Source organism: Callionymus lyra, chromosome 15, assembly GCF_982586985.1.
Source record: "Callionymus lyra chromosome 15, fCalLyr1.hap1.1, whole genome shotgun sequence".
Classification (NCBI taxonomy): Eukaryota; Metazoa; Chordata; class Actinopteri; order Syngnathiformes; family Callionymidae; genus Callionymus; species Callionymus lyra.
In genome coordinates, this window is record NC_141832.1 from 20,124,420 (window position 1) to 20,151,349 (window position 26,930).

At 37.9% G+C, this 26,930-nt stretch overlaps 5 protein-coding genes across 6 annotated transcripts; 1 reads left to right on the plus strand and 4 right to left on the minus strand.

Moving 5' to 3' along the window:
• Window positions 1-41: 41 nt before the first annotated feature.
• Window positions 42-2,322, minus strand: LOC148065254 (guanine nucleotide-binding protein G(I)/G(S)/G(O) subunit gamma-5-like). Its single transcript, XM_087808821.1, has 3 exons — window positions 2,208-2,322; window positions 1,019-1,145; window positions 42-911 (listed from the first exon to the last, which is right to left on the minus strand). The coding sequence occupies exons 1-2, from the start codon at window positions 2,295-2,297 to the stop codon at window positions 1,020-1,022; spliced, it is 216 nt and encodes a 71-aa protein (XP_087664947.1). The 5' UTR covers window positions 2,298-2,322; the 3' UTR covers window positions 42-911; window position 1,019.
• Window positions 2,323-2,622: 300 nt separating this feature from the next.
• Window positions 2,623-6,273, plus strand: clpp (caseinolytic mitochondrial matrix peptidase proteolytic subunit). Its single transcript, XM_087809212.1, has 7 exons — window positions 2,623-2,690; window positions 3,294-3,395; window positions 4,127-4,198; window positions 4,276-4,372; window positions 4,884-5,071; window positions 5,139-5,244; window positions 5,926-6,273. The coding sequence occupies exons 1-7, from the start codon at window positions 2,679-2,681 to the stop codon at window positions 6,150-6,152; spliced, it is 804 nt and encodes a 267-aa protein (XP_087665338.1). The 5' UTR covers window positions 2,623-2,678; the 3' UTR covers window positions 6,153-6,273.
• A 1,464-nt stretch (window positions 6,274-7,737) lies between these two features.
• hspb9 (heat shock protein, alpha-crystallin-related, 9) lies at window positions 7,738-9,333 on the minus strand. Its single transcript, XM_087809466.1, has 2 exons — window positions 9,069-9,333; window positions 7,738-8,246 (listed from the first exon to the last, which is right to left on the minus strand). Exons 1-2 carry the CDS (start codon window positions 9,272-9,274, stop codon window positions 7,790-7,792), a joined length of 663 nt encoding a protein of 220 aa, XP_087665592.1. The 5' UTR covers window positions 9,275-9,333; the 3' UTR covers window positions 7,738-7,789.
• A 2,990-nt stretch (window positions 9,334-12,323) lies between these two features.
• On the minus strand, window positions 12,324-20,694 carry aldh3b1 (aldehyde dehydrogenase 3 family, member B1). Of its 2 annotated transcripts, none has more exons than XM_087810132.1 (10): window positions 20,461-20,694; window positions 19,571-19,774; window positions 19,394-19,504; window positions 18,060-18,180; window positions 16,978-17,063; window positions 16,401-16,482; window positions 15,953-16,345; window positions 14,457-14,623; window positions 14,293-14,392; window positions 12,324-12,821 (listed from the first exon to the last, which is right to left on the minus strand). In XM_087810132.1, exons 2-10 carry the CDS (start codon window positions 19,751-19,753, stop codon window positions 12,637-12,639), a joined length of 1,428 nt encoding a protein of 475 aa, XP_087666258.1. In that variant the 5' UTR covers window positions 19,754-19,774; window positions 20,461-20,694; the 3' UTR covers window positions 12,324-12,636. The 2 variants fall into 2 exon arrangements, with proteins under 2 accessions (XP_087666258.1, XP_087666257.1); XM_087810131.1 differs by having other exon boundaries at window positions 19,571-19,761; window positions 20,461-20,693.
• Window positions 20,695-21,584: 890 nt separating this feature from the next.
• LOC148065258 (serine/threonine-protein phosphatase 4 catalytic subunit B) lies at window positions 21,585-26,118 on the minus strand. The gene is made up of 9 exons (XM_087810134.1): window positions 25,981-26,118; window positions 24,661-24,909; window positions 24,463-24,514; window positions 24,344-24,394; window positions 23,339-23,440; window positions 22,902-23,075; window positions 22,686-22,812; window positions 22,417-22,606; window positions 21,585-22,312 (listed from the first exon to the last, which is right to left on the minus strand). Exons 2-9 carry the CDS (start codon window positions 24,768-24,770, stop codon window positions 22,183-22,185), a joined length of 936 nt encoding a protein of 311 aa, XP_087666260.1. The 5' UTR covers window positions 24,771-24,909; window positions 25,981-26,118; the 3' UTR covers window positions 21,585-22,182.
• Window positions 26,119-26,930: the final 812 nt, after the last annotated feature.

Genomic DNA, 26,930 nt, shown 5'->3' on the forward strand with positions numbered 1-26,930 from the left:
TGCATCAGTCGTCAATATGGTTTACACAATATAGTCTCAAAGATATTTTTTGGTTTACATCCAAATTCTAAGTGACCAATTAAAGGTAGCCTTCCCTTCTACGATCAGCAATCTTCGCTGGCTGATGGCTTAACGTTGGCAAAAAGCACTTGTGGTGAAACTACTATGGATTGTTTGGCTAGAAGATCATATCTCTCTCCTTCCTTACAACACACATACAAATGAATAAAACCACACACTCAGTCATCATACATTTTTTAATAGACTCATATTTAAAAAAAATTAAATCCCTAAAAAACACTATAAAGCAGATGTAAGGTAAGGTAAGGTAAGGTAAAACTTTATTGATCCCTCAGGAGGTCTCCTTCGGGAAATTGTTTTTTTCCAAGAGCCAATACATACAGCAATTTTTTATCTTTGTGACCCTGGTCTAGAAAGGCGCTATATAAATAGAGATTATTATTATTATTATTTAAAAAAAATAAAAAATAATCAAAATAAAATAAGAACAAGAGAAAGAACACAATTACACAATCTAAGTCTAAAGATAAAGACAAATAACATAGATCAAAGAAAAACAACAAAGACAAAGGATACAAAGACTAACATAGAACAGAACATCCAGATACTCTATATATGTCTGTGTAGAAATGTTTTTTTTTACAATTACATGGTCACTGAATCCATTAAGCTACATTCAATTTTACAGAGAGCCTGGTTTGACACAAAGTATAACTTGTTTTCTTTTTGACATTCTCCTTGGATACGGTGGGTTTACTATTTCCGCATACAATTGTGTGTGAGGTCCACGACAACACATGACACAAACATGTTTATCAGTAGATTTCTTCACTCCTAGTCCTTCAGAAGGCAGCAGATGCTCAGTTTGGCTTGCAGGGATGAGTCTTGTGCTGGAAAACAGAAAGTTCTTTGTTTAATGACTTGGAATAGGAATTTTCTTAGAGCAAAAAGAAGAAGCCTTCAAAGAGCGATTAAAGACTCTTGATAAATACCCCACCTCAAAGTAGAACACATGACTTTGGAGGTCTGAATGGGTTATCGCTGGAGGGAACACCCATCAAGAGCGGGTCTTTGTGGGCATTCTGGAGACAGAAGTTCTTCAGTTCTGCAGCCGCTTGAGAAACCTGCAGTAGTTGGGTTAGAAAACATAAACAAAATCTTCATTGCAATCCTATTAAAAAAACCATCAAATACTGGCAGTAATCACTTACTTAGTGAAAATAAGTGGAAAAGCACAGAAATAACAATCTAAACATAGTTTAACATAAAAAATGTTAAAATTTTCACATAGCAACACATCCTTTTGGTTACATGCAGCACGTCAATATTTTTTAACAATATTAAATACGTAAATAAATGAACACGTCAAGTAGAAAGTTTAGAATAAAAACGCTAGAATATGATCAACATTTGTATTGTTTGCTTCTAATATCTTTTAGCTCAACATAAGAATCAGAAAACTTTTATTTCCAGTGTTGTAAACACAACACAGTAAATTGTTGTTCTGGACAAGAGGACAGAAATCCTTCCAGGCTGTTGTTTTAAGCTTTAGTACAATCTTCTTCTCCCTCTGTGTTTAATGGAGTCTACTGACTCCTTAAAAAATCATCTTGAGACATTCTTTTTTCTGCAGGCTTTTCCCTGATTTTCTGGGACTCCTGTGTTAGTTTTAAGTTTCTTGGCTTTTCTGAGTTTTTAAATCTGTAGATATTTAAAATCTTTTGAATTGCTTTTGATTGTTCAAGCGCTTTATGACCCTGGTCTTGAAAGGCGCTTTACAAATAACTGTTACTTACTTACTTACTAACATTACAGAATATAATGATACATAAGTACATATAAATTAAATACTAAAATATGAGATCAATAAAAAAAATATATATAAGTAATAATACAATAAGAGACAGTACCTTATAATGGAATATAAATAAATAATGAATACAAATTAAATTAAATACATGTTAAAGCTTTAAACAGAATATTTCCTTTAGCACAAAATAATACTTGTTGAAAAAACAAATGTGAAATGACCAGATAATAATATGGCAAAATAATCATTTTATAAGGTGACAATGGAAAGCAAATTGTCAAATTTGCTAGTATGTTATTTATTTTTGTTGAACTGTTTTTTTTTAATAATAAAAAGACTTAAAGGAACAGGTTTGACTGGTTAAACTGATGCGTACCTTGATGCGCGGAACACTGGCCTCCAGTCGCAGCTGCTTCACCGCCTTATGAGCCAACACCAGACTACTGTTGCCGGTGTTGTTGGACATTCTCGCACCAGAATGAAAAAAGCAATACAAAAAAAGTCAAACTCCCAAACTGGGCTTTATACTGAAGCGTCACTTGGGGGGGGGGGGGTCATAAAAACATCTTCAAAATAAAAGCTCCTTCACACAATTTCGAAAAGTGAAAATAAGATGTTTCATTTCACTTGTCTAATCTTTGTCTATGTTTATAGTTATGGTATGTATCTCTAACAGTTATTACTGAGCCCGATGCGAATGTTGAGGACAGGAACTTTTACGTGTACTACTCCGGAGCGTTAGATGGCGCTGTTTTTTAAACCTGAGCGTCTATGTTTATGTTTGCGTAATGCGTGCGTATGACACTGTTTCCGGTGTGTCAGTGTCATACAATTCCCAACAACTAAAATGCTTTTACGAGTAAGTATTATCCGTTTCTATTGGTCTGTTTAACATGGGCGTATAAAAATGTTGTTAAGGCAAGACACCTAGTGCTAATATTGCAATATTAACAATATTATGTCAACTGTGCGAGTGGTTTTGCTGATAAAAATGTTGTATCACCTCTAACCTCCTGAGTCAGTGGTGATCTCCTCACGCATGTCTCTCACCTATCCTGCTGTTGGGAAAAAGACGATACGTTTAACAACGTATTAGTATTGAAACGATCAGAGAAATACATTTTTGGATGTCTGCAAATGATTTTTAGAAAATCTACTTAATTGGTGTTTTTAATTAAATTTATCTGAACATTGAACAAACTATATACAGTTATTGGTTGACTTATATTCTGGTTGGCAATAAAGGTAATGTCTCAAGTTACTACTTTTGATTTTTTCGTATGAAACGTACTGTGATCACATCATGACTTGTAAATATTCTAAGACTCATCCCTTACACAAACAGATTATGAGACACAACAGTCAGCCGCTGGGTTAAAGCTGTACTCAAACTGTCTTTAGTAACAAAGTGAATGCATGTCTCGTTGTCTAACAACTTTTCTTCATCTCTTCTGCATCTTAGAAGGTGCTGACGCTCGGAGGACTCAGTCTGAAACAAGCCCGATTCATCCATCACAGCCCCACATGGAGAACTCCACTAATACCCATAGTTGTGGAGCAAACGGTGAGTCAGATTACAAGACTATTGTCATTTTTTTTAAATCCATATTATGGGTTCCTTTTTTTATATTTATAATGTGAGAGAAATGTCAACATTATGGCTTTAGCTTGGAAGGATACTTGCATCATCTCATCCAGCTGTGTCAGTCAGGAAATGTGAAGATACAATTTATATTATGTTATATTTATAATATGATAAATATAATTTCATCACAAAATAAAAAAAAGGAACACCATGAATATGGTTTGTTTATTGTACTTCTAAATAAAAAAAAATCAATAAAAAAAAATCTAATCCTTCTTGAACTATAAACCATAAAATAACTATGGTTAAAATGTAATGTGATTTGAAAGCAACTCTTAAATAAACATCGCAACCAAAAAGAAAAAGTAGAACCTTCTCTGTGGTAAGAGCATAACATTTCGCGAGTTCCTAAACCATCATGATTTTACTCTTATTTAACTGACTAGTGCAGTGAATAGATGTGAAATTAGTTTTAATTGTATTCATCATGTTCTTAAATAAAGTATTTAAAAGTCTATAATCTTACTTGTAGACACCTGCTGCGGCCCAGATAATATTCTTTACACATTCAGTTGAAATATAATTTAATCTGAGAACAGATAATATCTCCAAACTGTCTGTTATTGTCTGTATATGGCTCTTCTATCTTGCATCTATATTTTCATTTTTCACATGTTTGTCCTGACTGTTGTCAAAATCCATATTTACAGGGCAGAGGGGAGCGAGCCTACGACATCTACTCTCGTCTGTTGAGGGAGAGAATCATCTGTGTCATGGGTCCTGTAAGTGTTTGCCTGGAAGACTTCCGTCGCCTGCCGTCACTCTTAAACTAACGGTCGTGTCTCTTCTCTGTGGTCAGATCGACGACTCGGTGGCCAGCCTTGTCATTGCTCAGCTGCTCTTCCTTCAGTCTGAGAGCAACAACAAACCCATCCACATGTACATCAACAGTCCAGGTGTGGCCCTCAAACAGTCCTACATGTTGGTCTCAATGAAGAAATGATACCTTCGGTTATTTAAAAAAAAAATGCAGTGAAAGAAGCTAAAATAGCCTAAATCAGTTTGCAGACCTCTCTTCCCTCTCTCAAGCCCCTGTTTTTGCAGACTTCCACCTCTCCTCTCAGGTCCATAATCTGTTCTCAGGCCCTTACCTCTGCAGACCACTACCTCCCTCTCAAGCCCCTACATGCATACAAACGTATATCTATATTCAAATCAATTTCAATCCATGTTGAATACATACCTAGTCTCTAACCACTCTCTCTTAATTTTTGATTGATTTCTATTTGAGTAATTTATATATTTTTCCTTGTGTACATAAATATATACACACACATGTACACAGAAATACTACATAGAGAAAATTAAGCATCAACAAGGTTAGAGATCATCAACAAAGTTAAAGATCTTAAAACAAAAGATATTTTTTATGTATTACAAGCTGAATTTTGTATTGATGTCCTGCAGGGGGCGTGGTCACCTCAGGCCTGGCCATCTATGATACCATGCAGTACATCCTCAACCCCATCTCCACCTGGTGTGTGGGTCAAGCAGCCAGCATGGGAAGTTTACTGCTGGCCGCAGGGACGACAGGCATGAGGCATTCACTGCCCAATGCTCGCATCATGGTGCACCAGCCCTCAGGAGGCGCCAGGGTAAAGCTCAGCCCACATCTTCATCGCATTGTCTGACTAAACGTGTGTGTGATGTGTGTGTGACCAGGGTCAGGCCACTGACATCGCCATCCAGGCTGAGGAGATCCTCAAGCTGAAGAGACAGATCAACCACCTGTACGCCAAACACACCGGCCAGCTGTTGGAAACCATCGGTACGTTGCTGATTAACACCGAAGTTTGTTTTCTTCCATGGGTCGTTTAAACCCTTGACCAGTAAGATCAATCAAAAACACATTCATTACACAAATCAAAGCAGCAACAAGTAAGATTTGACATTATTTTTGTCACAATTGTTGTAATTGTTAAAGTTCATGACTTGTATAAGTCTTTAGCCATTATTTTATTTTTATTTTAGTTTCGCCTGGAAGTAACCAAATGATAAATACAAAAACTGTAACAACTAGAGTCTTCATGAAAAAATACAGGAAGAAAATTAATGTAACTGGCTAAACAGACTAACACTGCAGTTCCATTATAATGACACAAGGGGGATCCATAAACATTATTATCAATTCTACATTGAACAATGTCTGGCATTATGAAGTCTAGGTACCAATGTTCAATAATAACAAAACTCTAACCAGAACCGAAAACAAGGCAGATTCCAATATTTTCCCAAATAACAATCTTTATATAACACTAGAGCACAATTCTCTCCCTGAAACCTAACTTGCATGAACACATAATTCACCCACAAGAGAAAAAATGTGAACTCTACAACAAAACAAAACACAAACATTCTGACTCTTATCTGTGTGTCTGTGTTTAACATTCTTTAAGCACTGTTTAAAAAAACTTCCTGATGGTAAAAGTGTGTCTCATGGGTCTTTCAGAGAATGTGATGGAGCGGGATCGCTACATGAGTCCGATGGAGGCGCAGGACTTCGGCATCATCGACCGCGTCCTCGTCCACCCGCCTCACGCGGGCCAGGACGAACCAGAACTGGTGCAGAAGGAGCCGCCTGCTGCTGCAAGTGTGTCTCCATCAACAGAGTCTGCTGCTCCAGATGTGAGCGTACCCGGGAAAAGCCCTCCGTCCTCCTGCAAACCCGAGCCCTGAGGTTCCTCCACAGACGTCTTGTGTGACTGTGCTGCGTTGAGATCTTCACTGTCATTATACTCGTGACCCGCAGCAAGTGTTTATGAACATTTCTAGTAAAATATAATTTTGGTGAATTCTTTTTAAGTGTGTATTTATTTGTCTTCTAATGTCAACCAGAGACAAACTGCCTCATTTATGCCATTTTTAATCGAGAGATATGACTGAAAGTCAGGCCTCGGGGCAAAAAATCAATCGGCCAAGACCTTTCACATGACCCTCATACATCTATTGAACACCAATCTAAGGTTCATCCAAAACTACATCGTGACCGGTGATGTCATGCGGTTCAAAAGGCTGTTGAGATTAGAAACGTCTACAATGAATCTGGTTAATGCAGATGGAAGGAACTTATCATTGCTTTCTATTTTAGACCTAATAGTATGTATATTATATATTTAACAAAAAAGCTCAATTACTATTGTTACATTATTGACTTAAGAATTCATAATTAATTAATTGAGTTTATTTTTATTGTTTTTGATTTGATTCGTCCCACACTATTGAATGCACCTTCGATGTCCTAAGCTAATGAATGCATCACATCGTGTCAACCACAATGCCAAGAAAGTGTATCCATTCGGTTTTAAAACAAAATTGAACGTAAAAGTTATTTTTGCATGTTTTTTTTAACTGCGTTCCATCTTATCTTATTTTCCTCACATTAATATTTCATCAATTTTTTAGGGGTGTGGGTGTCTATGGCAGAACACTATGGTCCCATTCTATATGGAAAATGGTGAAATCACAGGCTGAGGTTAACAAATGATTTCACAACCCAGTAGGAGCCGAACCATCTGTATTAAACACCTGTTTACTAAAAGTGATTTCCTTTGCTCGAAAAACAATCACAATGATCATTTAAGAGATTAGTGGATAAAACATTAATGTACATATTAATGCAGATAATTTCTTTCTTCTCCAGCATGAGTTTCACACAAATTCGAATGTCAAGAGTTACAAATCATTAAGGACAAATGGAAATAAGATAAATGAGGTAACATCCTCAAAGACAAACAACACAAAACAGAGCAAACCACCAAATGAAAATGGCAAAAAAAAAGCCTCTATAGTACAATTATACGACCGCACATACATGTGGTGTCAAAGTAGCACAAGGCCACTGATTCAACTATAGAAAATGAATTGATAAAAAAAGGATAAAATTGTATATAATTCATTACAAATAGTCATCCATTGAGAGAAAGATGAATTTCTAACTTTCTAGTTTCTATCTAAACAATTTGTCTTGTAACCTTTATGAAAAATGTGACGCACATAAAGTACAAGCACATGATTCTAATCTCTCCTCCAACACAAAACTACATTTACTTCCATGAATTAAAATACTTTGAAAAACAAGAACCCATTTTCTTTCTTTTAATAGAAATGGAAACAAACAGGTGACTAGATTTGTTCCTCACATATATTTGTTGACAACTTCCTTGAATATTTAAGAGGCCCCCATGTAAGGACAAACTTGAGGACACCAGTTTGAGAAGGTCAAACATTTTATTCCAAATATAAACTGTTTAAATTGATTTAAAAAAAATGTAATCTTTGATCAAACATGCCGGGTGCATTCCTGTGTCCAGAGGTCACTCTTCCTTCTTGTCGCTGCTGATGGGAAACTCCAGCGACGACCTGAAGCGAGTGGGCTCCTCTTCTTGCTCTTCTTCTTTTGCTGGTGTTACAGCAGCAGGGGCTGAGATACAGAGCTGTCCGTTGTCCATCAGGGAGCAGGCGAGCGCCGACAGGTCCAGGTTCTGAGGGAGGTCGATCTCTCTGGTGAATCCCGTCTGACATGAAGCCAAGGAGCAGGAGGACATGGAGGAGGAGGCCGAGGAGCAGGACTGAGAGTCTTCTGCGAGAGCCTTCTTCTGAGCCACCACGACGATGCGTCTGTCCTTCAGTTTGACTGTGATGTCGCTGGGAGCGTAGCCGCGAGCGTCCAGGGTCACCAGGAGGTTCCCGTGGGCGTCGGTGGTCTGTGGTGATCTCTGCTGCAGCGCTGTCCTCTTCATCTCCTTCTGTGTGTCGTCATCCTCCTGAAATCTGGATGAAGACTCATATTTAGTATTTGGTGTCTTCTCCTCATTGTCACTACATACAAGCATTTAATTATTGTTTTTTAATATAATTGAATACAATCATTTGTAGATTGAATTTGTTTTTCAAATAAGTAAATAAATTAGAAAATTTAAAAAAAATGTTTTTTCAATATAACATTTTGTATTATATATTTTACATTCTAATTCCAATAATCCAAAAATAAAAATTGTAAATGTAATCATTTTTCATTAATAATTGCCATAACAGAAAATTCAAATATTACCAAAATTAATGATTTTCTATTACACATATAAATTGATATTCTAGTTTGTTTTTAGTTCTGCGTTTTTTTATCCCTTAAAATTTGCTTTACAAATGTTCTTATAATGGCGCCATCATTTATTTAATAAATAGCCAAATCTTTAAAAATGTATCCACTTATTTGATTTACATTGAGTTTAATATTCTTATGCCAATAATTAAAAAAAACCCTATTTTATTCAATATAATTCTCATTTGTAGCCTTTTGAATTAAATATAAAATGATCATATAATAGTGCCATAATTTAATTTTAGTTCACACTTTGAAAATGTTTTATTAAGTTCAAATATACAAAGTATTTATATCGTTGTTAAATTCAACCTTTCAGTCTAGAAGTTATTGAATACAATTATTTAAAAAATGCATTTAAAACTTTTCATATAAAAGTTTCAAAGTTTGAAATGTTACATTCAACCATTCAATATTCTGATATAATAATAATAATAATAATAATAATCTCTATTTATATAGCGCATATACTTCCATAAAGGCAGGAAACCTACCTGGCAAAAGATGAGGGAATGAGGGGCAGGAGAGTGAACTGCTGGCTGCTGTCACTGAGCTCCTTCAGGAGACCCTTAGGTCTTCTGTTGAAGAAGTCGTCCTGCATCTGCGAGAGGGCTCCAGAGGCCGAGGGCCAGAGCGGCTCCTGGTTGAAGAAAGGGTCGTCATTGAAGAGGCTGGATAAGGCGGAGCGCTGGGCAAGCATGTCGGCTCGAGTGGGTCGTATGGTCTCCGGAGAAGAGGGAAGATTCCTTGGTGTTCCGTCTAGGAGTTCCTTGGTGTCTGAGTATTTCAGCAGAGGTCCGCTAGATTTATAGCCCGGCCTCGTCCCACCCTCCGAGTATTTACGGATCATGAGCTCAGCGCTGTTTATGTGCCAGTGAGCTCAGGAGTGTCCCTGGATCATCTTGAGTCTTAGGAAAGATATGTCACAACTAAACACATCAACACCAAAGATGAGTCAGTGAAGACGATCAGAAGTGATGACTCAGCTGGTGATCAATAACTATAAGAGGTAAAAAGGATGATTTTGTGTTATTACTTGTTTATTATATAGTATTCCACTTCCCTCACAAACCAGATATTGACTTTATCTCACAGCTTAGATCTGATGTATTTACCGAGTCAAATTAACTCTTTCTTTTTTCCCTTTCTTTTCCCATTTTCATTCTCAAAAAGACCAAATAATCCATCCATCTACAAATGACCTTTTTCAATCTACACCTTTAAACCGACTCTACTGAGAAACGGAGGGTTTTTCATTGAGAGCAGTCAGTTTTTGTGTTCAGAAAACAAACACATACCTTGACAATGTACTACTTTTTCCTGAAAATATATTTGATAATGTACTTTGATCAATCCAGTCGTTATGTACTATTACTCCTCGTGGTAAAGGAGACTCTGATCTGCCCTTTTTTATGGGCAAGTAGGAGAAGATCCAGTGTTGAATAAAGAACTGTTGACCATCTAGGAGGCATGGTAGGAGCCGACCGGCCCATATGAATGGTACATTTTTATGATGTTTTATGGACTGAAAACAGCTGTATCTGCACTAAATTATCAGCTTTAGGTAGAAAGAGTAAACAGGCTTTTCATGTTTTAAACACAAACAAACAAAAGAACATCTCTTTCTTTTTAGCCAAGTGCAGAGAATACAGATCTCTGTCACCCCCTCAAAAGATTGAAATGTCCCTTCTTGTTATTTATTCATTTTGACAGGAAACACAACAGGTGGACCGAGTGGATGGACTCGTTTGAAACATTCAATACATAAAACAAGTCACCGGGGGGACGTCCCAGTTGTGTCTGGCATCTATATTTGTCTTTCTACACATTTACAGTTGCCGGAGAAGAATGTGCAAGTGGATCTTCTCAAGTTACAAGTCTTCGTGGTTGTGCTGTGGAGGGGGTTGATCTCATCGCGTGAGTGGCTTCTATTAAAAAAAAAGAACATGTGTCATATCTACTTGATGTCACTCAAGAATGTCTTAATAAGGACTTGACAATCCAGCGTTAATCCAAGTAAGAAAAGTATGATTTATGATGAGGAAATGTATGATGCATTCTTCATTTGGGTAATGAGAATTTAAAAAAACATTGAAAGTTGTTTTTTTGTTTGTTTTTTAAATCACACTAGAAATTTGAAAAACAATTTCTGTTAAAGCCCCAATATGTAAGTTTGAAATGAATGTTTCTGAAAATTACTACAATGTTGGGGTTCCTATGTTTTTCATTTCCCGTGTGTACATTTGTTATCAAAACATGATAAAGGCTTTTGTTGTTTCTGGTTTTGGTTTATCTTCTGATAACTTCAGTCTCTCAGTACTTGACGTAAAACACTGTTTCATGCATGAGGTGCTACAAAAAAACCTTCTCCAGATTCATGAACCAGACTGACCTGATCGTGAACACGCGAGTATTTGACGAATTTAAAGTCTTATGGTAATGAATCATTATCATTGATCTCTGCCAAAGAATAGACAATAACCATTTAAGGAGGTGGAGATGACTGTCCACCTGTCAGACAGGCTGTAAACAGCAACAGAAGCAGAAATCAAAAATAATTTTGGGCTGAGTTAGGAAAAACATTTGATGTTCTATTGTTTGTATTGGAGTGAAAAATATACATATTTTATTTTAAATGTTACCTTGTCCATCACTCTTTAGAATAGAGAATGAACCAGTATTACAGTTGAAACTAAAATGCTTTGAGATGAAACTGGGGGCAAATAAAGCATTTATTCTTGTGTTTTTATCATTATTACTTAATAAACATACATTATGTCGAAATTGTTAATTATATTAGTGGATACTAATGAACTCTACACATACTCAGGTGTAGATTTATAGTATCTCACAAGATCAGAGCTACTAAAATATTGATGAATGCCAGAACAATCCAGTAAATTTACCCCTTTGACAGTTTACACACAAAATTTGTTCTGCTCACGCTTCATGAATGAGAGCAACTGTCTGGTGGTCATTCATAGACTCAAATCACCAGTTGGTCTTCACATTCCACACTCAGTACGTCAACAATCCTCAGGGACAAGTTTCTCTTCAGTCGTTCGCTTTAATGACCCTCGCTCGACACGTTGATTGTTCTGATGAGAGCTCTCGAAGTAGAACCTGTAGTCATGGCGTGGCAAGAGCTTTTCCTGGCGACAGCAAACGTGCATCGTTGACCCACTTAGGTCTTTTCAAGGGTACTTCACACAAGGAGCATTTGTCGTGAGATATAACGGTCAATGGTTTTGGTGTCAACAGGTTGGACTGGTTGATCAGGCTCTGTGGTTGAAGCTGGTGACGGTTGCTGAGAGGAGATAACTGGACAAACTACTCTCCATCATGGATGATGGCATTAACGAATGCTCCTTCCCAGATGCAACACTTACAGACTCAGGGACTCATTAATTCCTTGTGCTATTAGATTGTATATTTCTCAGTTTGGGAGCAGGAGTGGACTGAAAAGATGATTCTATTCTATGTTAATCTTTCTATCCTTTGTCTTTGTTTTTTTTATTTGATCCATGTTCTTTATCTTTAGATTGCACTTTATTTTTATTGCACTTTGTTCTTGTTTTATTAATCTATCGTCTGTATTGCTGTTCGCTTGAAAACCAATTTCACGAAAGAGACTTCCAGAGGGATCAATAAAGTTAATCTATAATAGGTGTTCATCCACATAAGATTCTGTCATCTTCAGTGTTTTCCACAGAACTCCCTGGTCAGGTAGAGAAAGAGGAGACACTGGAACCATTTCTCAGTTTTATGGAAAGTCTGGAGCTCCTGAGATAAGCTGTAGAAGAAGAAGCTAGACAGTACAGTCACTTTTACAATTAAACAGTCAAGTTTTAGCTTTTATTTACAACCCCTGGTCCCAGTTACCTCAAAGCATCCCAATAATAAAGTAATTAAAAAAAACAACAGAACAGTAAAAGCATTAGTAAATGTCAGTGCAAAAGCCAGAGTGAGAGGCTTTTAAAAAAAAGAAACAGTGTCCATGTGCTCAAAATCCACCTCAAAACTTTTAAAAAGGACTTGTCACAGAACTGGACTCCAAGGCGGTCACAAGATGACGCAGGTTTTCTTGGTGCCGGTCCAGCGCAGCCAGCTCAGCTTGTCCTCCTGGTAAGGCGGATACCGTAAGCCGTTGAGCATCTCTAGAGCCCAGCCTCGCTTCATGCAGGCTCGCCTGTGGCTCAGCGTCTCGAAGCCCCACCTGCCATGGTAGCTGCCCCAACCGCTGCCCCCTGCAGGTGGAGATAAGAGTAAGAATTCTCTTCTAAAAGACCAATGGCAAGTTTGATGATACGTCATGTGTTGTACAATTAATGTGCATGTTAAACCTCATATAAAACATTAAATAGATAAATGTTATGACGATTACAACTTCTCTTGTAGACAAAGTCGTACATTTTTCAGAGTCAGATTACAATCATGGTTCTCATACATATTGGGTTAATCCTCATTCAGCTTCAAATCTCTCAGATCCTCATCATGTCACCATCACTCAGTTTCTTTTGTTTCGCTGTATTTTATACAATGGCAGTCAATGAGTTGGAGCCGGCAACTGTCGCCCCAACATAACCACACCTATTTTCCTGTTAGACCAGAGGGGGCGGCTTTAACAAACATCTTTTTAAATTCACTTTAATTTACAAGAGGGTCCACACGAAGGTTCTCCTTGAGTCCAAGTTAAATAATGATCTAATTACATTGTGTACATCTAAGATTCAAGGAATTTAATTTTTATTATATTTAAATAAATGGAAGCAAATTATCATCAAGGCCCTGTGAATAAGCAACAAAACAACACAAGACAAAAAACAAAAGCCAAGCAACCCGATAATAAAAGTCAAATAAATATTACTGTTTGCAGAAAGTAACCATAAAAAACTGCACGTCACCACCACTACATATAATGTTCCATCTAGATCGAAAAGATCGCAGATAAGTTAAAAGAACAAGATCCAGGCACAGAAACAAGCTCAAACATCCGTTACTATCGTCAAGTTTAATCAAAGCTCGACTCATTCTTTGAAGCTCGAAGACATTTATTTAGTGCTACCGTCTTCAAATGCACCAATAAGGCCATCAGTGACAAGAAAACAAACGCAGAACTAGACCTCACTCCCTCAAGGGAATAAAGTTTATTTATGAACACTTTGTTGTTTTTCACAACAAGCACAACAATTCTCTCGCTTCATGTCCTCGTCTTGTGTGTGTCGCACATACAATTCCCCCTCGCAACGTAATGAAGCCGAAAAAAAAAAAAGTAAAATATTTATTAATCTGAAAATGCATTTTCAGAGATTTTTTATGAAATCTGAACATAAAAACTAAATTAAGAAATGGTGAGAATAGCTACAAAATGTGTTTTGTGAGAGGGATGTGTGAATTGATATTGAGGAACCAACAAATAGCCAAGACAGAAACATCCATACAGTGACGGCAACACACTCACTTTCAACCATCTATAAAAACACTGCTTCTTTCTCTTTAGTTTATACCTTCAGTATTGTAACTTCCATTACCTTTCAAATCTGTTTCACTAGAACAACAAAAACACCAGGAGATGAACTTGCCTGCCAAGTTACTCGTTTTTCTTTGGCACTGATCATTGCCAGACATGAATGTGTCAATCAAATTAATCCATGTGTCAGATTATATGAGCGGTTGATTGTTTCTGCTGTGATGAAGGTGATAGCGTCTGTCACTCACCAACACCTCCGAAAGGCAGGCTCGGCAGGGTCATGTGCATGATTCCGTCGTTGGAGCAGAAGCCACCGCTGCTGGTCTTGTCCAGGACGGCGTTCACCACCTTTCCCGATAAAAAAACAACGTCAGCGGAAGCTACGAAAATCTCCAGTTCGAGTGAGATTTACCGAAGACTCCTCAGAGAAGACGTAGGTGGCCAGTGGGTGTTCTCTCCGGTTGACATATTCGATGGCGTCCTCCAGAGTCTCGATGGTGATTATAGGCAGAATTGGCCCGAAAATCTCCTCCTCCATGAGCGAGTCGTCTTCAGACACGTCCACCAAAACTGTGGGAGCTGAGAGGTCCAACACAGAAGCTCCGGTTACAACTTCTCACATTTTTATATCGTCAATCGGTTGTTCAAAAGTGATCGGATTGAACCTTTAAAATGGTTTGTTTAAAGGGAAAATAAGTAGCCTGAAATTAGACTGGATGATGTAATCCAATCCTAGCTTTTACCTGGATCAAACTTTCAGTTTGTGTCATTTAAATATTTCAGTAGGATCTGAATCATGTGATTAAAAAAACTGGACTATCCTGCGCCTAACAGGTCAAACAAGATCAAGAGCAGCTCACCAGAACAAATCGTTATATTTATTCTGTATTGATTCTTTTGTGGCTGTCGACGTCTTTGGAATTGAAACAAAAATTAGAAGAGGATTATAGGTAAGAATAAACAATATACACAAAAATATAAATAATCACTTATTATTATTATTTTATTTATATTTTCCACCTGATTTTTCCAACTATTGCAGTGATAAAGTAGCTAAAAAAGATAAGTAAAATATAGTACAGATCATTTTCAATCTGCTTTGATAACCCCCCATAAAAGTAAGACTTATCTGATTCTGGACAGCAAAAAGGGGATTTTAAACTCTGGATAATTTTAACCAGAAGTCATTATCCATGCGTTTGCATCTTCTCGTTTAGACTATTGTAACAGATTATTTTCTTGTCTTAACAAGAAGGATCTGTCTCGCCTGCAGTTGATTCAGAACTCTGCAGCGAGAATTCTGGCCCCGCTCTGGTAGAAGAACTCACATTTCCCCGATCCTTAAAACTCTTCACTGGCTTCCAGTTTCTTTCAGGATCAACTTTAAAATTCTGGTTCTTACTTTCAGAGCTATTCATTGTCAGGCTCCTCCTTAGATCAGTGATCTGATCCAGCCTTACACCCCAGCTCGGGCTCTGAGGTCTGTGGATCAGAATCTACTTTTGGTTTCTGAACGGGCTTCTGAAGCAGAGAAGAGAAATCCTTCCAGGCTGTTGCTCCTAAGCTTTGGAACGATCTCCATCTGTGTTTGATGATCTACTGACTCCTTCAAGAAACATCTTAACACACTTTTATTTGTGCAGGCCTTTCCCTGATTTTCTGGGACTCCTGTGTTTGTCTTATGTGTCTTGGCCTTTAAGAATTTTTAAATCTGTAGGTATTTTTAACTGTATATTGCTTTTGATTGTTCAAGCGCTATGTGACCCTGCTCTAGAAAGGCGCTTTACTAATAACTGTTACTTACTCACTTATTTCCTGAACAACTGACCCATCATGATTCAGTGAACATTTCAGTTAAACGGCTAGAAAACGACAAACAACTGTTGATGGTGTAAAAAAACACATTACCAATGTATTTGTCCTCCTGGTCGCTCTCTCCTCCAATCACGATCTTGCCTTTGGACCTCTTCAGCATCTCAGTCAGGCGAGTCCAGTGGCGCTGGGACACGATGCGAGACAGGTCGGGAGACTTCTGCGGATCTTTGTCGTAGAAGGCTGCTATGGTTTCAACGATGGCGGGCAGCAGCGAGTCGCACATTTCTCGCGAGCACAGCACGTAGTCCGGAGCCACGCAGCTCTGGCCGGCGTTGAAGAACTTGGACCAGACCAGGCGCCGGGCCGCCGACGTCACGTTGACCTGACCGTACACCAGACAGGGACACTTGCCGCCCAGCTCCAGGGTGACCGGGGTGATGTGCTTGGCGGCCGCCTGAAGGATGCTGCGAGCCACCGCCTGTGAGCCTGAGAGGACACGTGTCAGATCAGATGATGCCGACTTTGGTCCACGTCTGCTCACCGGTGTAGAAGATGTGGTCGAAGCGATGCTGCATAAGAGCCTGAGTCTCTTCCGCTCCGCCTCGGACGACTGCGTAACAGTCCTGCAAGAGACAGAAGGTCAACGAGATCATTTGTGGGAGAAAATCAGTGCCACTACAATATTGAATGGTCGGTAAAACAGTGCCAAAATAAAAGTTAATATTTTTCTTACACATAGAGTCTGATCTTCCAATTCCATTAATTGAACATTTTATTTTCTAAATATAATATTTTTTTATTCATAGCCATCTAAATTCAATATAAAAATGTTGGTATAATAGTTACGTTGTATATTGAATTTAAAAGCCTATTAGTTCAAAAATATTTAGTAAATGTATTTTTATTTATTGAAATTTGAATATCCTGAACATTTTTCGTTTTTTAAATTCAATTATTTTAATATAGAATTATTGAATTAAAAAAAACAAACTGCAATGCTTAAAAACAACAACATTTTGTTCAATTCAAACTCTATATAATTTCTGATGGCACTAATATACTTCCATACATTTGCTTCCAGAGACTCTCGACACTTGATTGAGAAAGAGTTTAAGAACCTGGTGCATGTATTTGGGGATGAGGTCTGCGACCAGTTGTTCAGTGGCGGCGCTGACCTCTGACGGTTTGAGGACCACACAGTTCCCTGCGGAGCGATGACATCATGTCAAGTCTTGAGAGAAAATTGGTCGTTTCATTGGGAAAAGACATCGACTTTTTAGTTCATCTTTTATGAATCATTTTTGCCCTCCTAAAGTTTCCTTTTTTTTAATATCATAATCACATTCCTGGAGATTAACTTTGTATCAACACTATATTTTTAACTGGTGTCTCATCTCAGGGTCAAGGTGACCCAGTGGCCTGAAAACAAACGTGTTTGTGGTATCCATTGTGTCGTCTCTGGGTCAAGGTGAACGACCAGTTTTCTGGCCTGCGGGACACTTTGACCCAGAGCTAACATAAGGTTTTAATGTTTTTGTTTATCACATTAAATTGATATGTTTTTAAATATGGCTGCCTCATTCAAAAACAACTGTTTGCAAAAAAATTAAACAAAAATGGAGGGATGAAACATTTACCCAAACTCTCCCACATATTTTTGTAAATATTTCACAAGAATAAATTCTAGTAACCAATAGAAATGTTTGAGATTAAAATGCTAACAAAGCTAAGAAGTAGACATCCATAGGGCAGACCAGGCGGACTTGTCTTCTCCTCACTCATCAGTTCAGGGTCAGAGTGTCCATCAAGACTCTAAAAACTCTACGCTAACCTGTCACTGAATTGCATAAAACGAACCGTCGTGCTGACATTGCAGATAAACGAGTTGAAAAAGGGGGGATGAGCTCAATGAGGAAGGATGACTTCATGTAAGACCTTATCCAAAGATCAACATGTCGAACAACATTCCAGTTTCATTGACGGCATCTACTGATCTTCGTGGAAACCGATTGCCTTTCAAAGGGAATGTCTGTCCTTAAGAAACGCTCCAGGTCAAAGGTCATTTTGTAGCATTAGCTTCCCTCGATAAAACAAGAGTTTGGTCACATTTTCAAAGTCGATGTAAAGCTGCATCTGTTGAGGCGTCTAAAGTGAACTAGTGACTCGTCTGTGAGTCGCCCTCAGTGGAGGAGTCGGTCACCTGCCGCGATGGCCGCCACGAAGGGCAGGATAAGAAGCTGCAGTGGGTAGTTCCACGCCCCAATGATCAGGACGACCCCCAGTGGAACCCTGCGCACAAAACACTCGTCCATCTTGGTGGCCTGGTGAAGAAACAAAGGCGTGATGAGTGACTGGAGAACGCTGAATATAGTGTTGAGTTCACATATTTCAACGTCAAATTTTTTGCTATCGACGTGCCTTTTATCAAGCGAGTCCTCTGTGCCTCAACCTCCATTCAGAGAATTCTACATGTCCCGAACCAGAGGAACAACGATGACGTGTTTTTAAGACGAGTGAATGTTCCGTTCCTCTCTGGGGGAGCCATCTTATTTCACATTCTGTGGCTGTTACGAAATGTTGCTCTTGAGCTCAGAGTAAAACTAGAACAATAACATTACTCCAAACGTTTAAATCATTTCTAAATACATTTTTGTTAATTACCAATTGATTAACTAAAATAAGTTAGTTATATAGTTATATAAGTTATAGTTAAATAGTTTTTCCAACTCAGGGCCCACTTTTAAGTCTCAATAACCTTTGCAGCTCCGACCCCATAAATACGAAGGCATTATAATGCGTTCTCAGAGCACTTTCTTTTTTTATTGAAGATTGAACAGAAAAGGACTGAAATCAATAAAGAAAAGAATATTTAAAAATGTTTAATACCCTTTTTAACTTAACGAGTTTTAACATTTAAAACTGTTATTTATTATTATTATTATTATTATGTGCATTTTTATTTTTATATAATTTTATTCAACCTCCCACAAAAAAAACGATACCATTTTAGAAACGATTTTGCGGCCCACTTGCAATACCTTCGCTTCCCACCAGGGTGGGAATCACTGATCTATTCTAGGGCATAACTTTTATTCCTTTACACATCTTTCTGTCCCGATTGTGTCCTTATTTCACACATCCACTTAACCTTTCATGTATTACTTGAGCGAGTTGTTAAAATAGTAAAATAGTTTAAAAAAAGGATTAAAAAAGGCCTTTTAGTGACTGAAATTTCCAACAATTCAAAGATGCCGTGTCACACATAAATCCAATAAGTTAGGTTCAACATAAAACTAGTGTATGTTTATTATACCTTGTCATGACTTGGCATCTATTTTAAAAATGTGAATAATAAACTTTTGTAAATTTACAATTTACAACAAGATTTAATATGTCCTATGCTGAAGTCAAGATTCACAAAATTACAGTCTCCGATTTAATGTTGAAGTAGAATAAAAACATGCTGCTACTGATATTATGAATTGATAGCGTCATTTAGGGACGACATGGAATCAAATGTTACTTCAGACCCACCAGGTTCTTGCCGACATACTCCTGTTCCATCCAGCTGTGCAGGTTCTCAGTGGCATAGACAAGGTCGTTGATGACGATGTCCACCTCTGACAGGATGGCCTCAAACTTGGGCTAGGGACACGAAGCATGAAGTCAGTACAAGTTCCTAGTTACAAGGAGAACCATCTAGTGCGTCACCTTGGCCAGGTCCTTGTGTAGCGCCTGGAGGATCTGCTCCTCGTTCTCCTTGATCAGGGCCTTCAGTCTCCCCAGTTGACTCTTGCGAAACTGCTCCGGCATCGTGATGCCAGAGCGGAACGTTGAGCGCAGCCTGTCCATTACTTCCGAATGTGTGTCCATTACTTCCGAATGTGTGTCCATAGCTTCACCTGCAAACAATCCCTTTAAGGTAAGGTAAGGTAACACTTTATTGATGTTTGAAATTGTTTTTTTCCCAATAGCCACAGCAAATACAGCATTTGTTCATAAAAGAAAAATAAAAATAAAATAAGAACAAGAACAAAAAGAAATAAAGAGAAAGAACAAGATGATACAATCTAAGTCTAAAGATAAAGAACATAGATTAAAACAGTTATTAAAGCTACCAAAGAGTTGAGCTCAATTTAAAAGAAACGTTAATCACATTTTTTTTTTAATGAAAAATGTTTGTTTTTTAAGTTTCTAATAAAAAAGATCAACATTTATAAACTGAATTTATAACACCTGACTGGATTAGACTGTGTGGAAGGATCACGGGAACATTTAAATCCCAGCAGCACGTTTGTTCTTAAAGTAAAGCAGAACAAAATGGGGCAACAAAAAGTTTAAAATGAACGCCCTAAAAATTCGGCAACTGGTAATCGTTTTTTTTTTTAAACACGAGGGACCTCTAAAGAATTTTCCATTTGCTTTATCTTCCAACTATAATATTCAAAAACTCGACAAAAAGCTAAAATAAATATATTATGTAGACTATAAAGCACACGAGTAGGAAGTTCAAAGATGTGTGTGAAAGTTCGTCTATCACTGCTTCCTGCAGGATAAACTTGTGCTTCACTTCGATACAAATACATTTCCCCGCATTTTACCTTTTTTTTCCGGAAGATTTCTCTGAAAGGCTTTTCCTGTTCTGTCCCTTTTTCACCTGCTTCCCGGTCACTTCGCGGTTGAGTGGAGCGAGTATAATGTCCGGTGTTTCAAGAAAAACAAGCCACGGAGCTTGACAGATGAGAAAACTACGGAACACGGAGAGGCTCAGAATGAATATATCATTGAGGCTCAGGACCAGAGGAGAGAAATCTTTTCAGGCTGTTGCTCCTGAGCTTTGGAACGATCTTCCTCTCCCTCCGTGTTTGATGGATCTACTGACTCCTTTAAGAAACATCTTAAGACGTTTTTATTTGTTCAGGCTTTTCCTTGATTTTCTGGAACTCCTGTGTTGTTCTCAGTATTATCTTGATCTTTAAAGTATATACTTTTTTGAGTATTGTTTTGATTGTTTAAGCGCTTTGTGACCCTGGTCTGGAAAAGCGCTATATAAATAAATATTACTTACTTACTTGTTGAACAAAAACTCGTGTTCATGTTTCTTTGGTCAGACCACAGGAGGGCGCTGTCTGTCTAGAAAACAGTGGGCGATCACGTGAAATAATTATAATTATATATATATATATATATATATATAGGAATTCCAATCTCTATTAGTACAGATTAGAATCCTACTACAGAACTGGGATCTGAATATTGGTAATACAATCTCTACTAGTGGGATTCCAGATCCTACTGGATTCCAATCTGTACTGTCATATATATATATATATATATATATATACTGTGACATATATATATATATATATATATATATATATATATATACTGTATATATGTGTATTTTAATTATGCGTAAAGCAAGAGTCTATTTAATCACCCATTTCATCTATGGGCTAAGAATAGTGGTATTTAGGCTTAAAAAGGGATATAACTTTATGCTAAAGTCAAGAATGAAACCAAACTATAATGAAAAATAAAAAATCTAAATGAAAATTCAAGATATACATTTAATTGGTCTGCTTCATTTTCTTATTTAAATCGTTATTTTCTATGCCAATGTTTTTGTGTCAATTCAAATTATGCTTTTTCAGCCAACAATCAAACCCTCTGGCCAGACTAGAGACGTGCCGTAGTAAAATAAATGCTCACAACCCAATTATATTGATACAAAAAAACTTTATTTGACAATATCAAAACCGACAGACCTACAGAGACTTAAAGAGATAAAAAGGAATTATGAGAGAATGATGAACGAGATGACAGAAATGGTTGAAGGGATAGGTGCATGTGGAGCAGCACTGGTTATGTCACGAGGTCATCAAAGCAACGGAGCCACAGGTTTTTCTGCACAGAGCCTTGACAACACTCAGATCATTCAAAAACATGTCAAAGGAAATGTTTAAATCATACTGTCAAACATCTACATAAGCATCATCCCAACATAATTGACCGGAAGCTACCTTATTAGAAAAGTCTGTGATGTGATGTCAAGATGTCTACATCAGAAGGAAGCCGAAAAACCGGAACAGTGGATGGCAGAAAAAAACAAAAACAAATCATGGACCCAATTTCCACCTCCTCTGAAATCCTTCCACCGTGACCATCAGATGGCAGCGGTGAGGCAAAGTCCAGCTGTGTGTGAATCTGTGCATAACTGTGAGGGTTTGCCGTCTTGGTTTGAATGGACCAGAGTGTCCTGTTGCAGGGTGGAGGACAACAGCTTTGAGGAGCAACACAAACTTGGACAGGCCGCAAACACGTCACAGGAAGTAGTCGGCCACTGGTTTTTTGGAGGGGATTCCTCTGGTCTCTTGTGGTGCTGCCTCGAAGATGATGAACTCTCGCTGTAGATGCTCATCCAGCTCCAAGATGGCTGCCACATTGCCACATCTGCACGAGGACAGAGCGAGTGAGAGCAGGAAAATACCCACACAACAATTCAAGTATATTCATGAATGTCAGACTTTGAGACATATCACGTGATGATGACGTACCTGTAGCAGTAATTTGGTGCCGACCACACGGTCAACACCGTTTCATTGAAGTGCCACTTGTATCCCTCCATCACCAGCTGGTGGGCCCGGCAGATCATGTGGATGTCATTGGCGGCGTTGAACTGGGCTACTACGTCGCTGCCAAACAAATAGCCAGCACCCCTCGGACTGACGCCCCATCCTGTTGTGTCTGCAGGTGCAATGTGACAGAAGACAGCGGTGAGATCAGGTTCACGGCCATCAAAAGGAACACGGAAACATCTGGTTACCTTCGGGGTCCGACCAGAGGAGATCACACATGGGTCCGTCATGGGGCACTTCTTGTTTCCTGTCAATTGTCCTGATTTGATCCAGGGTTTGAATGGAAGGAGACAAGCCTCCATGTACACAAAATATCTGTATAAATGAAGAGGGAAAAACATAAATTAAATGTTTTTCAACGGGAATCGTTAGACGGCGTTCTGCTCAAGGCAACAAAAGCTCACCTTGCCATCAATGATCGCTGAGAGGGAGAGATAGTCGAATATCTCTGTGCAGTACCTCCACACAGTTACTGAACCATACTTGCGGAGGCACTCGTCGTAGAAACCATACACTTGTGTGATCTGCCGAGACTCATGGTTTCCCCGTATCAATGTGATTCTATCTGGGTAACGGACCTGACACAGGACACATAAACAACATAGTCAAGTATATGCAAAGCATTAGTGCGTATTATTCATTTTACTATTCTAAATAATCAAATATCATTAATAAAATCAAGTCACACATGAAACCCATTAAATGAAAACTACTTTAGGAATTCATGTGGCTTGGATTGGGTCTCAGGAAAAGTAAAATGCAGCAAAAAAACTAAATAAATAAACAACAAAATGCTCAAACTGTCTTGCTCATTAGAATACAAAGACGATTCACATCTTACCTTCAGAGCTAGCAGGAGCAGGAATGTCTCCACACTGTAAAAGCCTCGGTCCACAAAGTCTCCCATGAAGAGATAATTTGTCTCTGGGACATCTCCACCTACCTGAAAACCCAAACACAATGGTTTACAAAATTTGCTGAGGCAAAATAAAAAAGTGAATCATTCAGCACTTGGTTTTTCAAACTTTTTTCCCCCATCAATTATTTTCTGAAGGTTTAATAAATCAAGAGTTTGAAGAGCATTAGTTCCATTTTCATTTCTTAAAAAAAAAAAAATTTGAGTTGTTTTGTGTATGTGTTTTGGAGAAGAGACATGACTGTTTAATAAGATCTTAAAGTGAGGGAAAGAGTTTCAGGCTAGGAGGAGGAGTCAGCAGGATGACTTCATGCCAAGAAACAGCACCAGGTACTTGTTTTTTGCAAGTGCAGAAAAAGTCAAGTACATATTAAGTGACATCACAGGGTCCAAAAAAATAAAAATCAATCTTGCTAAAGGATTATAGCACGACAAAGCTTTTCCAAGATGTGCAACGACGTTACTGCACAAGGACACAGTGAAATTGTGGGCCATTACAGTTGCTGGTGCAGCCTTTAAACCTCAAGCTACCTCGAAGATGACTTGCAACATGTTACTTGACTTGCCAAAAGACTTTACATTATTAGTAAAAGACAATAAATTATTGGCGTAAAATAACTGCTCACATGGACAGAGGAAGTGAACTTTTAAAAAATATGAGATAGAGCTTGTGTTAATATTAGGGTTTAGGAAAAAAAATAGCCTTTTGCCAAGTCAGTGACCTTGACATTTGTATAAACAGATTTTCTTGTTCCTCAGTCATTTATCTTTGAAGAGTTCTTTGACAAAACAAAAAGTAGGTGCCTGTGAAATTTTCCATAACCAAACTGCACTTTTCCATCAAGTTCTCAACTCCTGCATTCTAAAGTCTTGGAACTGAAATCTTACAAAAGTAACAGAGCGTACAGCCATCTGGTGAAATGAACTTACTCTGAAGAGTTCCTTCAAGTCATAGAACTGACCATGAATATCACCGCACACCTGCAGGACAAAGAAATTACAATTATTTTTACTTGGAATCTACGTATTATGCAGGTAAAGTAACTCACAGTGACGGGGGAATCTACTCTCTGGACGTTGCTTTCTTCCACAAGTATTTCTCTGAAATTATGTTATAAAATGAGTTATTTATCCAACAAAAAAGGGCAAATAATCAAACTTGTATGGAAAAATAAAGAACAATACAGCATTCATTATATATCTATGAATGATGAATGTGTTGTCAAGGAAACAGAAAGGTGCACTACCTGGCTTTTGCACAAAGAGCTTTGACTTCATTTTCCTTTATGAGCTCACAGCGTCTGAGCTGCTCAATCTGTCGGTCCAGGTCACTGATATCCCCCATCGTCACACACATATGGAGACTCAGCTCACGCTTCCTCTTACACAAAGTTCTAATTAAAATAAAGGGTTGTTCTTTTCAGCCCACAGATGAGAGAAGAGTTTGGAAATAGTTCCACCTCTTGCAGGACGCTAACAAAAAAAAAAATCAGGATCTGTGGAGAGAAACAGAACAGTGATTAATATTGAGTGATATTAAGCCTATTATGTATCTGAAATAAAACATATGACAAAGGGTATACCAAAAAACGACCCAACAACACCAGATAAACAAAAATCCTGAATCCTGAACCAAAATTTAAATTAAATTGCAGATAAATCCACATGACATACTTTTGGAAATCCATGACACGAATTAATGTGATTCCTATTAATTTTCTACATGTAGATGGCTTTGCTCAGTGTAAAGCTGTAGAACAGCACCAAGAGGAGAAAGCAATGTAGATCCATCAAACACACAGCAAAGTCTATTTACCCTTCTGGTCTCAACCCTTACTGAACAAATAAATGCATATAGAAAACGACGAAAACAATTACTGAAATAACATTTAAGATTGAAAGAGTACTTTAGTATAGAAAAGATACAAATATATAGGATTCAAAAACAAAAACGTTGTAATGTTATATCATAATCTCGTATTTAATCGCCATATAACTAGTTTGCGTTGTGACATGTGATAACACTAGTAAATGTTGGTAGTTATAAAAACAGTTCATCATTGTTGTGTCTCGGTAAGTGGACGTGAACGATTAAAAGTTAACATTCAAAAATAAAAGCTCAATCGAACTAAAAATAACATTGAGTGCAAGTAACACACTGGGTACTGAGAACAACAGCTAAAACTTTACATTTACAGCGACCGAAGTTCGGGAAATGGGGCCTTCGGGCGTTGCAAGCCGGTAAGCTAACGGTTAGCGCGCTAGCTTACATCAGTGCTAACGACGTCAGAGCAAAACTTGTCAACGGAAAACACGTTTATAAAACCTTTGTTCTTCACATGTTATCAAATGGTAAACAGTTAACATATACACAATAGTACATGGTCTTCGCAGTATAACATAAACCTGACGTCGTAAATTATTGTATTTCAACTACCGAGTTGATGCTAGCAAACTAGCTAACAGTGTTAGCAACAACTAAGTTAGCACCGGGGCTAAGTATTGTCATAAAAACGAATCCTTTCGGGCGAACAGTATTAATCTCGTTCATTTCAAATTCACGTCACCTTAACGTCTATGACAAGAGGGCGACGAAGTTCCAATCTATCATTCCAAAAAAGTCCTCAGCCTTTTTTCCCTCGCTGCTGCTCCAGCCGGTTCTCAGCTGCAGGTCTGATGACGACCACACCGACTGACTGCCACTTCCGGTCCAAAGAGCACGCTGACAACCGCCTACATAGACGCGGGGAGCGGAGGAAGCAGCGACTCTGTTGGCCTCAATCGATTGTTGTAGGAAGATCCACTTTTGTGTGTTTGCTGTTGGAATTCCATCTACATTATAACGACTTTTAAATTCATAAGGCTATAATTTCTACTGATTTTTTTTAAAACCTAAAATGTTCATTAATCGTTGTAAATTATATACACATATTACTATTTGATTATTGGTGAGAACATTGAAAATGATTAAGATTGTGGTTTGTCTTGAACACAACAAATGTATACAAGACTGAACCTTCCGGTTCTATGATGTAATAAAGTGGAGAACAAAGACATTTAGGTGCAGTAGATCACAATGGAAACATAAAAGGACTCCACAATGACTGGGCAGATTAAACGGGAAAGTATTAACAGATGGATGAACTGGTCCTTCTAGAAACATTTGAAATATTTAGTATTACAAATTGGTCATGTTTGCTGCTGGTAAATGATGAATAAAACACCCGTCTTTATGTTTTGCATCATGTGTCTGAGAGGACTACAATTTAAAGTATGCTGCATGTCTTGATACAAGTATATTTGACAATAAAAGAACTTGACTTGAACTAAAAACAATTTAGCAGCTCCTTCAGTGTCGGACTTGTACATCCGTTCTGCAGGAAGGATTCTGCTGCTCCTTTTCTGCCGACTGTGGCATTGTGCATGTTTATTAGCATTGTTTATTTAGAGTTATACTTTGTTGATTTTTTCTCAATTTTTTAAAATTTCTTATTGGGTTTTGTTTTTAATATATAAC